The following is a 14,090-nucleotide window of genomic DNA, read 5'->3' as shown; positions in this document are numbered from 1 at the left end:
AAATAGAATGAGAAAGTACTATTCTTTGTGTCTGGCTTTTTTTTTTACATGATGTGAAATTTCAACAAGATTCAGCCATATTGTTGTATGTTTCGGTATTTGATTCATATGGTAGTGTATACCATTTTTTATTCATTATTCTACTGATAGCAAATTGAGTTGTATCTCCACATCAATTTTGTGAGAATGGAAATGCTAATACTAAGTCTTCTAATCCATGAATTTGGTTATTCCTTTCCAGTTGGTCATTAGGTTTTCTTTAATATCTCTCAACAACGTTTCATAATTTCTGGGGTAGAAGACTGGCATATAAATCCTTAGATGGATTCCTGAGTAATTAATGGTTTTTGATGTTATCGTAAATGGCATTTTTTAAATCACAGTTTCTAATTGTTCATGGCTAGAATATAAGAATACAACTGATTTCTACAGATTAATCTTGAATCCTGAAATCATGATAAATTTAGTAAGTCTCATAATTTTCTTATATAGTCCATGGTATTTTCTGTATACCAAAGTGTGTCATTTGCATGTAATAACTGTTTTACTTCTTTTTGATCCTTATGCTTTTTCAATTTATTTATTTATTTATTTAATCCTTATTGCAATGGCTAGGACTACTAAACTACTGCAATGTCAAATAGAGTGGCTGGTCCCCAATTTTTTTTTTTTTTTTTTGTAGATAATTATTTTATTATTGAAGGATAGTTGACACACAGTATTACATTACATTAGTTTCAGGTGTACAACATAGTGATTCAACATTTATATACATGACAATTCTAGGTACCAGCTATCACCATACCAAGCTGTTACAATATCTTGACTATATTCATTACATCCCGGTTACTTATTATTTTACCATTGGAAGTGTGTACTTTTTTTTTTTTTTTTTGTGAGGGCATCTCTCATATTTATTGATCAAATGGTTGTTAACAACAATAAAATTCTGTATAGGGGAGTTAATGCTCAATGCACAATCATTAATCCACCCCAAGCCTAATTTTCGTCAGTCTCCAATCTTCTGAGGCATAACAAACAAGTTCTTAAGTGGAGAACAAATTCTTACATAATGAATAAGTTACATAGTGAACAGTATAAGGGCAGTCATCACAGAAACCTTCGGTTTTGCTCATGCATTATGAACTATAAACAGTCAGTTCAAATATGAATACTCATTTGGTTTTTATACTTGATTTATATGTGGATACCACATTTCTCTCTTTATTATTATTATTTTTAATAAAATGCTGAAGTGGTAGGTAGATACAAGATAAAGGTAGAAAACATAGTTTAGTGTTGTAAGAGAGCACATGTAGATGATCAGGTGTGTGCCTGTAGACTATGTGTTAATCCAAGCTAGACCAGGGCAATAAAACATCCACGTATGCAGAACATTTCTCTCAGAACGGGGGGGTGAGGTTCTAAGCCTCACCTCTGTTGATCCCCAATTTCTCACCTGATGGCCCCCCTGCGACTGTGCCTGTCTTAGGTTGTTCCTCCCTTGAGGAATCTTACCCGTCTCTGGCTAACCAGTCATCTTCCGGGGCCATACAGGGAAATGTAAAGTTGGTAAGTGAGAGAGAAGCCTTATTGTTTGAAATGGTTAGCTTTTTATTTCTTTGCATATTTATGCCCTGTGGCTTCTATGCCCAGCATTTGTCTTGAGGTATCTTTACCACTTGGAAGAATTATGATAGTCGGTAAATTTGATATGAGGCACGAATTCTATTTAAGGGTTGTAATTAGGAAGGAAGAAGAAAAGCTATAGAAGTAGCAGGCGGAAGAAAACATGGGAAGATTGATTATTTCTTTGACATATCTTCTTGTAGAGTAACTTCAGCATGTATAGGTTTTAAGCTACTACTTAAATTGCACACACACATTAACATAATAGGAGTATAGTTACCTAACCAAAGCATACCTGTAATTAGGCTGGTCCCCAATTTTAAGGAAAAAAAGTTCAAGGTTTCACCATTAAGTGTAAGTAGCTGTAGGCTTATTACAGATCTAATCTTATCTATAAGATTTTAAGTGCCCTTTAACAGAATGGAAAGGCTCCTTTCAACTCCTAGTTTGCTGGGCATAATCAGAATGGGTGTTGAATTCTATCAAATGCTCTTCTTTTTGCATTTACTACAATTATCTGATGCTTTTTCTCTTTCAGTTGTTTAATATGGTGAGTTACATTTTTCAATTGTCAAATGTTAAGCTGATCTTACATTCCTGGGATAAACCTAACTTGCTGAATTCTGTTTCATAATATTTAAGAATCTTTGCATCTCTTCATGGGGAAATATCGGTTTATAGTTTTCTTTGTTTTATGGTATCTTTATCAGTTTTGGTATCAGGAATATGCTGGCCTCATAACATAAGTTAGGAACTGTTCCCTCCTCCCCTACTTTCTGAAAGAGTTTGCATAGAACTGATATTATTTCTTCCTTAAATGTATGGTAGAATTCACTATTGAAGCCATATGGACCTATGGTATTATTTGTGGGAAGGCTTTTTATTATAAATTAAATTTCTTTTTAATTGGACCATTTGGATTTTCTATTTCTTCTTTGTGTCTGTTTTGGTAATCAAAGGTTTTCAAGAAATTTGTCATTCCAGTGTGGAATTTACTTGCATAAAATTATTCATAACATCTCCTTTTAACCCTTTTGATGTCTGTAGGATCTATAGTAATGTTTCCTTTTTTCATTCCTTATATTGGTAATCTGTGTTTTCTCTCTCTTCTCCTTGCTTAGTCTTATTATAAGTTTATAAAATTTATGAATTTTTCAAAAAGCCAAGTTTGACACCATTGATTTTCTCTATTCTTATTTTTCTTTCATTTATTTCCCTACTTACATTTGTTTCCTTTTTCTATTTCTTTGTGTTTAATTCACTTTTTTTTCTACCTGAAGATAGAAGCTTAGAACAGAGATATGCAATCAAAGACATTACATCTTCCTTATTTTCCAATGTAAGCATTAAAAGCTACACATTTCCCTCTGGAACTGCTTTTGCTGCATCCCTCACATTTTAATATCTGGTTTTTATTACTGTTCAGTTAAAAATATTTTTAACCTCCCTTGTGGCTTCTTTTTTGACTCATGAGTTATTTAGAAATGTACTATTTAATTTCCAAATACTCATAGATTTTTGTAGGCAACTTTCTAGTTTAATTCTATTGTGACTATGAAATATATTGTGTATTATTTCAATCCTTTAATATTTATTGATCTTTGTCTTCTGGACTAGTAAATGGTCTCTCTTGATAAATGTTCCACACATACTTGAAATGAATGTGTAATCTGGAGCTGTTGGTTAAAATATTTCCTAATTTTATAAATGTCAATTATGACAAATTGATTGAAAATATTGTTCAAATCCTTTTACGTCTTTATTGTTTTTGTTTTATAATTTACTGATAAGGAAAAGTTAAATCATCAATTACAGCTATATATATATATATATTGTTTCTCCCTCTAGTCTGTTAACAACTGGCAGATCTGGATAAGGGATATGAGGGAATTCTTTATACTATTCTTGTACCTCTTCCGTAAGTTTAAACTAAATGAATGCCTGTCTTCACTATATAGGAAACTAAAGCTGATAATCTCTAATCTTAAATAAATTTAAAGTATAAAAGCTTAGAAGGATCTGACAAAAACAATCAGTATTTTTTCCAACACTGAATCTGTCACATATTCCTTATACTCTTCAAAAGGGGAAAACAAGAGTCCAAATGATTATATAATTTTGTCAAAGTCCTCAAGAATAGTCAACCTTTATCCAAATTCCTTTGAAATCTGTCATTTGAAAAACTCCCAACCTTAGGATATTGCTTCCCAATTTAAGAAAAGGAACTAGTAATTACTTTTCTTCCCTCCCTACATGTTCTTTCTTTATGCTGATGTATACACTCAAACTTCTAATCTTATATATATGAGTAGTGTATTTGTTGGTTGTTTCTCCCACAAATATTAAATGATAAGCAACAGTTCCACCCTTGCCAAGAGTTAACCCTTGAATTCTTATAAACTTGAACACAAGAACTTAAGGAATGAGAACTTTAGGGCTTCACTAAGCACAACTGGATCAGTAAGGGTCCTCAGAAAAAGAATGAAGGCAAAAAAAAAAAGCATAATTTACATGCCATCACAGGGCCATGCATACCTGAAGAATCGGTTCTTATCCAAGTCCATAGAGTGGCACTCTCGTTTGCTGCTGCTGACCTCTGTAGTCTTCACTACATTGGTCCAGTGAATGGGAGCCTTACAGAAAAATACACCCAATCCTTTGGGCCGGGCCTGTAGCCGCCAAGAAGTGAGGTGTAAAGGTACAGCAAATGAATCCCCTGGCATGATAGCGGGAAGCACGACGGGCTCTGCCACAGAAATAAGTGTTAGCACTTCAGGCAGTGGCCTTCCACCCAGAAGCCTGGCTATCACAGGATAAAAGCAAGACAGCCTATGTCAAAACTCACTGTCTGGAGCTGATGGGCTGTCCAGTCTTAGTTCCATTGGTGTCTCAAGTCTGTTCTTCACAATGAGGGCTGATCGGACAGTGATTACTTTCCGAGCACTGCCTTCCATAGTCACCGCAAAGACCACCCGCACGGGTGGGAGCGAAGAGAACTGTGAAAAAGAAATAAAAAGAGCAGAGCTGTGCTTTTGAAAAAACATACAAAGTATAACAATATCAACCAGAATGTCTAAATCAAAAGCATTTTATTATTATTACTATAGCTCTTCAGTGAAATTAGTCTTTAAGCCCTAAAGCCACTAACCTTTAATAGGAATGAATATCCTATGAATATACACTATTCAAACAGCCAATTCTAAACACTTCTATAAAAAGAGACAATGTATTCAGATGCAATATCACAAAGTGCATCATAAAGGAAAAGCAGTCCTAAGCTTGTAGGTACATTAAAAAAAACTTCACCTAAGACTAATGATAACCTGTCTAATTTCTGAACTTCCTGCATTTGGCAAGAAAGTATCTGCTGGAAGTTAGCCTTCATTCATAAAGCCCTTGGGATCCACACATCAGCTCTTACATGGCAACTGTGAACAAGACCTGTTTTGGATTCTACCAAAGGGGAATAAATCCAAAGCAACTAAAAGTTCAGACACACTGAGGTAGGACTTTGCAAAACATTAAATGATTTACCTTTAGTGGTATTTCTCTCCCAGATTAATGAAGTGAGAAAACATTCATTGAACACTAACAATGGGTAGGTACTACCCAAATATACACAGGAAAACATCAGGAAGTCTTCTGAGACTATAACTGGTCTTTGCAAAATCCAGAGATTATATGATAAAGAGTTGTCTGTGTTGGTACGTCCTTCACAGGAACAATAACATTTTTTTTTCTAAATGTCATGAAAAGTACTCTCTAGTCCCAAACACTATTGACTCACATGCCTGTAGAAAAGCCAACATTTATATTTCAAGGACTTTTAAAAACAAACTTCTCTTTCTTCATAGGAACCTTCTAAGTTCTGCTCAATAATCACTCTTTTATAAACAAGACACTGAGGTTCAGAAACTCAACATAATAGATGGAAATAATTTATTTTTGGTCTTGGGTTGCAGCCACTACTTTCTTTTTCCATATGCTCAGTCACACATTCAACAAACATTTTGTGCTACTATCATGTGCCAGGAAATTTTTTTTTAATATAAAATATCACATCGAGTACACCAAAGAGGTTTCTATTATGAAACTATTATTCTTAGAATGAGTATCCAGAGCATACTGACAAAGACTTTTTACTGGAGAAACAAATAAGACCACATCCAAGCTTTTCATACTACCAACTCTTTTATTGAAACAAACAGTATATGAAAATCAACCTAATAAACAATAAGAGCTCCATGTTTTTAATCAAGACTTCCAGGCAGTCCCAACAAAAAGGCAAACAGAAAATAAATAGTGGACATCTATCTTTATGTCAGACAGGAGGATCTGTAGACAAACAGCTGTAATTTTCTGAACTGTTTTCAGAGGGACACAATCCCAAGAACAACCATTACCAAAGCTTCCAGTGACCCAGCCCACCAAAGCCCCAGTAGAGCCAAGGCCCAGTACAATTGTCTTAAATCTTGATATTTTCACCTCCAAGCTTACCTGAAATTTCACATTTCAAAACTTAACTATTCTTGGATAGAAAAAAATTATTTTTAAAACCCTGAAAATAGTTTTCTAATGTTGTCTTCTGATGATGTTTCAAAAGCCAAATGAGAGAAATCTTACTATTTTTCATTCTTATTTAGTTTCATGACCTTTGGACCAAAACCTATGAAATACATACACCTATACAAGGGTTAATTTCTGTTTTCACTTAGAAAGAAAAGAAGATCTTGGGCCAAAATATTTTCTTTTTCTTCTCCTTTCCTGTAATACTCAGTCTCACATACCAAGCTCGGTAAAAACAGTTTCTTGCAAGTTCTTATAAAAGGACGGTAATCATTAATAGAAAAGGACAAAGATAAATTCCAATCACATTTATGTCATAAAGTCCTCTTGTCATCAAGAAATATACGTCTATTTATGAGTCAGGTACCTTGTATAAACCCAATAAACACTGTGACACAGGAAAATCATACTCACATAAACCTGGGGGTGGATAATATTTGTTCTGCTGCTTGGGCTGCCAATCTAAGAAAGATACCAAAAGTCACAGAGTTATCACAGACCTACTATAACATGTACCATTAAACTCAATGACAATGTAATTTGCTTAAAAGGGTGGTGTTATAAATACTCTTAGTAAAGCATTGTCTAATGTGAAGAGAAAATATCTCAGAAGATACAGGAAAAGCAATACTCATTTTGCAACCATTCCTTGTATGTAAACTTTCTCTAGAACATGTCAATATAGCAGAAAGGTATCTCTGGGGAGAAACTGGTTCTTTCATTACCAGACATGAATGCAGAAAGAAAAGTAATCTTGAAAGAAAGTTTCCTTTTTTAAGAAACTTGGGGCACAAGAGAGGAGCAGTGGGAAGAACAGTATTTTCCAAGACTATGTTCATGAATAAAGCAGGCCTGAGGAAAGCTACAGTATTTCTGCAAATGTGCACCTTCCTACTCATCACTGGCTACCCAAAAGTGAGTGCAGTTACTCTATGACATCTGTGTACTGGGCAAGGCACCCATGGCAGCCACATCGGCAGGCATGTCAGCCTCCACCTGCACATTCCAGTCAAGGATGCTATTGACCTGCATCACTCCCTGGGCTGGCCCACCAACGCCAGGACTACAGGCCAGGGTAAAGTCAGGGCAAGGGTGTGTGAGAGCACAGGTGATCAGAAAATAAATAGTGGACATCTATCTTTATGTCAGACAGGAGGATCTGTAGACAAACAGCTAGCTAGGAGGCTCAAGGAATAGCACTGTAAGAAATTTAGAGACCATCATATATGAAGGAAGCATACTAATGAAATAAAGCCAGTATGTGCTTGGCAGATTAGTAAACTGCCACTGGGCCAGCTGAGTATGAAATTGATTTGCACAGGTGAGTTACTATGTGTTAATGCCAATTTTAGATCTTGTTTTTCTACTGAAATTCACCATTAGTTGGTTTATCTATCTATATTGATTACCAATGACTATGACTGACCTGAAATAATCTTATCTTCTTCCCACAGCTAGGGGAAATAAAGGAAAAGAAAATTCTACTAGAGCAAGGGCATTACAGGTTTAACTGTCTGACTGGCTTTAAGGGGGTATCGCCAGGGCACAGGCATGCCACTGAACACCCGTTCTACAGCCACATACCGTAGAGGAAGATGAATTCTTATCCGGTGCTGCGTATCGGAAAAATGTCCCAACTTTGTCCACAGACACTGGGCTTACTTGCTCCCAGCCATTCACTCTGACTTGCAGTTGATGAATCCGAAGGTCGTGGGTGTGTCTGTTAGGCAGAACACAGAAAAACACATTAAGCATAATCTTAAAAAGAGAAAAGTTGAAGCAAAGACTCAAGTCTGATTAACTACAGAATGACATAAAAACCCAATTGGCTAAGCCTTTTGGTGATTATCTAACGCAAGGGAAATCAGGAGAATATTTTAACTGGGTTTTACACTTAACAAAATTGCAAGATTTGTAAAGCTTCAACAGAAGTGCATTTACCTTCCCTTTGTACGAACCATGCAAATCCTATACAGTAGCTCAGGTCTTTCCGCCGCCAACCCCCACCCAACTTTTATAAAATAATGACATCAGCTAAAATCTTTCCAGTGGGGTAGTAAAAATGTTGTACTAGCAATTTAATCATATAACCACACTCTTGGAAATGAATAAAACGACATTTTCTTCTTGGTTCTTTTGTTGGAGAACCACACTCAGTTGTTTGGCTTCACTCCTACCACGTTGTAGACGGGCTATGAGAGATGGAGCCCTTGGAGTTTCAGGGCTGAGGTGCACAGCTGAAATTGGAGCAGAAGGCAGTGGGCAGAACAGGAGGAACAGGAGGAAATTGCACATTTAATTCTATTTTAGATTTTGCCTAATTCAAGCCAGAAGGCTGAAATGGGGAACTGAATTAGAGACTGACAGGAAGGGGGAGGGACGCAGGGAGTAGGGTACGGCATGCCAAAGGGGGGAAAGCCAGCAAAGGCATTTATTTTGATGAATTCAAGCAGAACAGCGGGACTTGAAACTAAAACACAAATGACAAAGAGGTCAAACCCCTTTCTGATACAACAGAGGGAGTGCTTATTAAGAAATACAGCCAACAGTTCTATAATTAGCTTCTCCAGGAACTTTAAGGAACAGGAAAATGCTCATTGCTCATCCCTGGAAATTCTAATGTGGCTTCCAGGTATATGTGCCCAGCACAGTGATTTTTTAGACTATCTCCCCCACCCGCACCCCCATGTAAAATCCCTGGGGACCCACAGGTTCAGAACGCTTGCCACTAGGGAGTGATGTGTGCTAATATAAAGCTATGTAAAAGGAAGAAGTGGTTGACGGAGGAGCACGTTTGCACACAAAAACTTAAAAGGAAAGCATGTGGCTATAGAAGGCTGAAGTCAATCTCTTTTAAATTTTAGCTCCACCTGAAAAGAGATTTGAGGCTCAAATGCTAAAATCTTAACTTTTTCACTATCCACTAGACAGTCCTTTCACTTAAAAATGAAAGGACACTTTATTAGAAAGTTTTACGATTTCTCAGTAACCATATATAACCTTCTTTCACAGTTCCTCCAGTCCTTTGGCTGGCTATTTCAAGAGCATATCAGCTAGTGGTCCGAACCCCCAAAGATGAGTTATTCTTATTCATATTGGAATCAGAATATCTTATCATTATTGGCTCTGCTTTCTGAAATGACCTGCTTGTGAAAGTGCTATATGGCATATATGTATCTTAAAACTGAAATCAACATGCCTTGATAACCTTTTAAGAATACCATATCACCACTGCAAGTGAAAACCACGCTAGGATGCAATGAACTGGATGGAGTGTTATGGTCCGTTCAAGCTTCAATCAAACTATACGAAACACAAAGGTTATGACCTCACATGTCGAATAAAGGGATAGTTAATGGAAAGAAATGTATTTCCAAGATACCAAGACAGTCATTACATTTTTTAAAAGGAAGCTCTGACTTTTAAAATACCTCTTAAAAATAAACATCAAAATCATTAATAAAGGAAAATCAAAAGGCAATACACAAGAGACAATCATTCATAACTTTCTTTTTTGAGGAAAAGACTAAACCGTGCTTTACCTGTGTCTTAGCTTTCCTCTTGCTTCAAATTCAAAGGGAATCTCTTCACCTGTGAGGACTTCCCGCCATTCACTAACATTGTGAGCATCATCAAGAAATGTTCCGTTCCCTTCTGGAACTCCCCCTGGACTCCCACTGTGCGAGAGTGCAGCCCTGCAGCCAAATGAGACGATACCAGCTTGTCCATCTTTCCCTCTAACTCCCTCTCGCACAGAGCTGAGGGCTGGGAGCAGAAACCCTTGCCAAACTTTCAGCAATCAGACCATATAACCTGGCTACAAAGGATGACCTAAAAGGTCAGTAACTGAAGTTACCTTTGTGATCAATCACAACTTATTTGAAACTTTAGAAATGGATGGAAGCAAGCCTACATAGTCATTTACCTCCAGCAGCAGAGCCTGTACAAAGGGTGCTAAGTACACTAAGTCATGACTTCAAAAGTAGTATTTAGGTGGCTGGAACTGAACAGACTTAAACTGTTTTTAAAAAAACAAAAAACACCTCCTCTAGAGAATTAGCATACTTAGTGGAGGCAGGAGAAATGTGGCTTCGAATCAGATGATTCTGTTAGTTATTTCATGCCCTTCATTCCCTAAACTGGAAAGATCAGCATGTATTTAGAAAACTGAGCCAAGGTCCAAACAGGCAGAAAGTTGTTAGCAAATGTTCTCACTGGCTTAGCTAAACTCTCATTTGTTCTCCAAACTCCACCTAATTCCATCTGGGGTAAAGTGCATTTTAGGTTTGGAAGATAGTTCTTAGGGGTAGGGAGGAAGGTAGGGGGATACAAGAGGTGTTTTCAAGCAATCTTAAAACAAAAATCCAAAATGTTTGGTTTAATATCCATATACAGCTCCTTTTAAAGGGGGGTGGGGGGCACTGAGGAGAAAAGATGGAATAACTTTTCTTTCACACTTCATACTCACATCTTTAATTTGACTTTTACTTCAAACATAATGTCTACCAGGATCAAGATCATAATGTGGGTATTCAGCCTTAGGACCTACTTCTCTGACTACAGATTCCACATAGAACCAGAACGCCCATCATAAACCTCAGCGAGACAGCACGTTACTGACTCGAATACAACCCAGGAGCCTCAGAAGGGGCCCACCTTGCTCTGAGGGTTGCTACACAGAGCCTTTGGTGGCAGAGGTGGCTTTGGGGGACACAGGAAGTGCTCCTTACCTGGTGGGCGTGGTGGTCAGGGTAGCAAACCACAAAGTACAACCTGTGTGATTCCTCAGAGCAAAAGGGATGAACGGCTGTCGGCGCTTGGGGGTTTTCACCTCTGCTATGAACAAACAGAACAAGACTATCAGCGTACACACCTATGTGTGTGGTAGAGACCCTCCCCAAACCTGGAGACAGTGCCCAAAACTTGTCTCTTGTTCAAAGGGGCTGAAGGGGGAGGAAAGAGAAGGAACAACCACAGGGGTGTCAACAGGACCAATGGAATAGCCAGGTATTTTGCTACAGGACAACTTGGTGTGTGTGCATCCCACCCCTTAACTGGCAAACTGACTGTGAGGTGTGGCTACTCCCAGCCCTTGATTCCACCCCCTCACACCCCAGTTTTATGGGCCTTATCTCAGAAGAAGGTCTTAGGACCTAACTTGTCAGGAACTGAGAGACAGAGAGAGAAATGGATTCCCACTACTCACAAGGAATACATTCTAAATAGGCAGGCCCAATGGTAGCAAGATACATCTCACATACTTGTTAAACTTTGTCCAAAATGTCTGTACTTGAACAAGGCCTTCCTTTATACAGAAGTTACACTTCAGTCACATTATAGATATTGTAACAAAAAACATTCCTTCCTATTCTCCTATATTAGTTATTTTTCCCCTCCCTGGAAGATCAGAAATATACTATCCCAAAGCTTTTTAAATGGAATTTTAGCTCTTTTTTTTTACACTGATTATCACCACCATCTGCTATTAAGTGGTTACCACAGAGACTATAAAAGGAACATAAAATATAGTTTCTTTCCATGAAATACCTTCTAATCAGGGAAATGGGAATCAAACTCTCATCATACAAAACTGCAATGATCAATTCCAGAAAGAGCTGACCCAAAAAAGTTCTGTAGAAAGAACTACAAACACTAAGAAATCAGAGAAGTGAGAGACCGCGTGGCCAGAAAGAGCCAAAGACGGCTTTCCAGTACCCAGGCTGCCTCAGGCCCAGCTGCCGGCACCACGGCCCTGCCGCGTGGTCTGGCCTGGAAAAGGGAGGGCCAAGAAGAGAGGCAACGGCTCCTCTCACCGTGACCATGGGCCAGAACCTCTCCTACTGGCCACATAAAGAAGAGGGAGGTGGCCCCAGAAACCACAAAGGCAGCAGCCATTAATGCTGGGAGCCTCCCGGCTGATGTGCTCCCACCACATACAAACTACCAGCAGAAGAGGGTGTGGCCCAGTCTTACTACACGTCCAGTTTTAAAGCATAAAGACAGCCTGAGAAAGACTGGGACCCAAATGGTCTGCAGCTGTGGAGAAAATAACATCTAGAGGTGACTACAGTTGCCAGCTGAGAACACTATAGCAAAATTAAATTCATCTTACAGGACCACATGCTTCCTGCCCTCAAAACAAGAGGTAAACTGCAACAGACCCTGCCTTCTCCCACCTCTAGAATATGGCAGAGGGCGGTATCAGAAGTCAGTAAGTATTGCTGCCTTTTAAAAAGTAATCACATTCTGTCTCCTACTGATCAGAAGTTAGTACTATAAACACCACAAAATAAGCAATTTCAAGTGAGGGCAAGTTCTATCTTGGCAAGGACGGTGGCTCAGAGAAATGGCAACGTGTGCTACATAAACGAGCAGTCCACGGGGTGTTCCCACAGTTCCGTGGTTAGTCTTTACGGACAGCCCAAACACCTAAGGATAATCTCCTAGACTACCTCCTAGATGACTACCTAGAATATATCCATTTCTCATCCCAATGGCCTCACTTAGTCTCCAAGTGCTTTAAAAAAGTAAGCGTTCATCAAGTAGAAAATTAAGGAGTAGCTGTGAGGCCGCTGACAAGAGCAGAGGGGGAGTAAAAGATTTAAGAGCTGTCGGCAGGGTAAACTATACTTACTATGGCACCTTGAAAGGTACCCCTCTCTCCATGAGCTCAGTGAGGGAGCTGCTTTATTACAGCAGATAAAGGACCCAGGAGGAAAAGAAGCCAGATGTGCTTTCATATCCCACTGCAAGTCAGACTGTAAGTTTCCATTTACAAATTAGATTTAAAAAGAACAGGTGGCAAGTGGCTTTGATCATATTGTAATACAGAATAAAGTGCTAGGAATCCATATAAAGATATATACAAGTCTACTGCTTTGGAATTAAATAGCTTAGGTAGGCATACTGCTTGGATCCCCAAGCCTCTTGTGCTGATCACACATACCAGCACAGACTTCGGCAACCTACTTCTCTGAAAATAAAAATACACAGAGTTCTCACAAATCCAAATCCAACACCAGGGGACAAATCTGACATCTCCTGCATTAAGGTCCAAATCAACTGTGTACTGGCCTTTGGCACAGCACCAGAGAACAAAGTTCCCAAGCCCATCAAAGAGAACAGTATTCCCTGGTGGCCTCAGAAAATCTGCCCCCAGTGACCAGACCTAATTTCTTCATAAACTGAGAGAACCTTAAGTTCCTCACGTCCAACTTCAGCTTCAAACAGCTCCAGCTGAGGAAATTTCTACCCCTTCGGACTTGTTTTACAGAGTAATTTGGCCATTGTAAACAGTGTAAGTTTTCATGCTATATAAGCAGCTCAATCTGTCAGAAAGGACCTGGTTTGTAAATCATAAGAAATAGATTAAAGTCCCAGGCCTGCTACTAGTCAGTCATGTGAATCAAGGCAAATTACTTAGGCTCTCTGTCCTCATCAACTAAATAGGAATAATGCTTTGCTTAGCCTGAAAGATTAAATAACAGATGTAGAAATATTTAGACTATAAATCCATGAATAAATGAAGATTCAATCATGGGCTTTCTTTGTGAATCCCCCCTAAACATCCACCTTGGTAAAACCTTATAGGAAAAAGCCCACAGTACTGCCCCCATGTATTACCCGCCCTCTTCTCAACTCCTCACTCGGCTATACTGTACCTCTAACAGATCTGGTGCTCTAGGAGCTTCAAATGGCCTTTTTACAAAATATATCATGACCAGGACAAACACATCATTCAGCTTGAATCACACACCTTCAAACAAATGAAGAAATGAACATGCGGGATTCCAATTCCTTGATGTTTATGGTGTTGTCTATCATATCTACTTACCAAATTCTTAAGGAACCTTAAACGGTCAGAGAGAGAAATAAAGAACATTTTCTCATTCATC

General features: G+C 38.4%; 1 protein-coding gene across 16 annotated transcripts in view; it reads right to left on the bottom strand.

Moving 5' to 3' along the window:
- Positions 1–14,090, bottom strand: part of VPS13D (vacuolar protein sorting 13 homolog D) — a 286,614-nt gene that overhangs the window by 167,548 nt on the left and 104,976 nt on the right. For 11 of the 16 annotated variants that reach the window (XR_008996895.1, XR_008996896.1, XM_057499741.1 and 8 more), the window contains 6 exons: positions 10,926–11,031; positions 9,738–9,890; positions 7,780–7,915; positions 6,610–6,657; positions 4,475–4,625; positions 4,165–4,375 (listed from right to left, as the gene is read on the bottom strand). Coding sequence is in view for 14 of the 16 variants with exons in the window: in XM_057499741.1 (XP_057355724.1) it covers positions 4,165–4,375; positions 4,475–4,625; positions 6,610–6,657; positions 7,780–7,915; positions 9,738–9,890; positions 10,926–11,031 (805 nt within the window). In the remaining 2 variants the exon portion in view is untranslated. The remainder of the gene's footprint in view (positions 1–4,164; positions 4,376–4,474; positions 4,626–6,609; positions 6,658–7,779; positions 7,916–9,737; positions 9,891–10,925; positions 11,032–14,090) is intronic. The other 5 variants (XM_036925130.2, XM_057499744.1, XM_057499746.1 and 2 more) reach the window with 3 other exon arrangements.

This window comes from Manis pentadactyla, chromosome 4, assembly GCF_030020395.1.
Source record: "Manis pentadactyla isolate mManPen7 chromosome 4, mManPen7.hap1, whole genome shotgun sequence".
Classification (NCBI taxonomy): Eukaryota; Metazoa; Chordata; class Mammalia; order Pholidota; family Manidae; genus Manis; species Manis pentadactyla.
The sequence above is the reverse complement of the archived record's forward strand: the minus strand, read 5'-3'. Positions and strand labels throughout refer to the sequence as shown.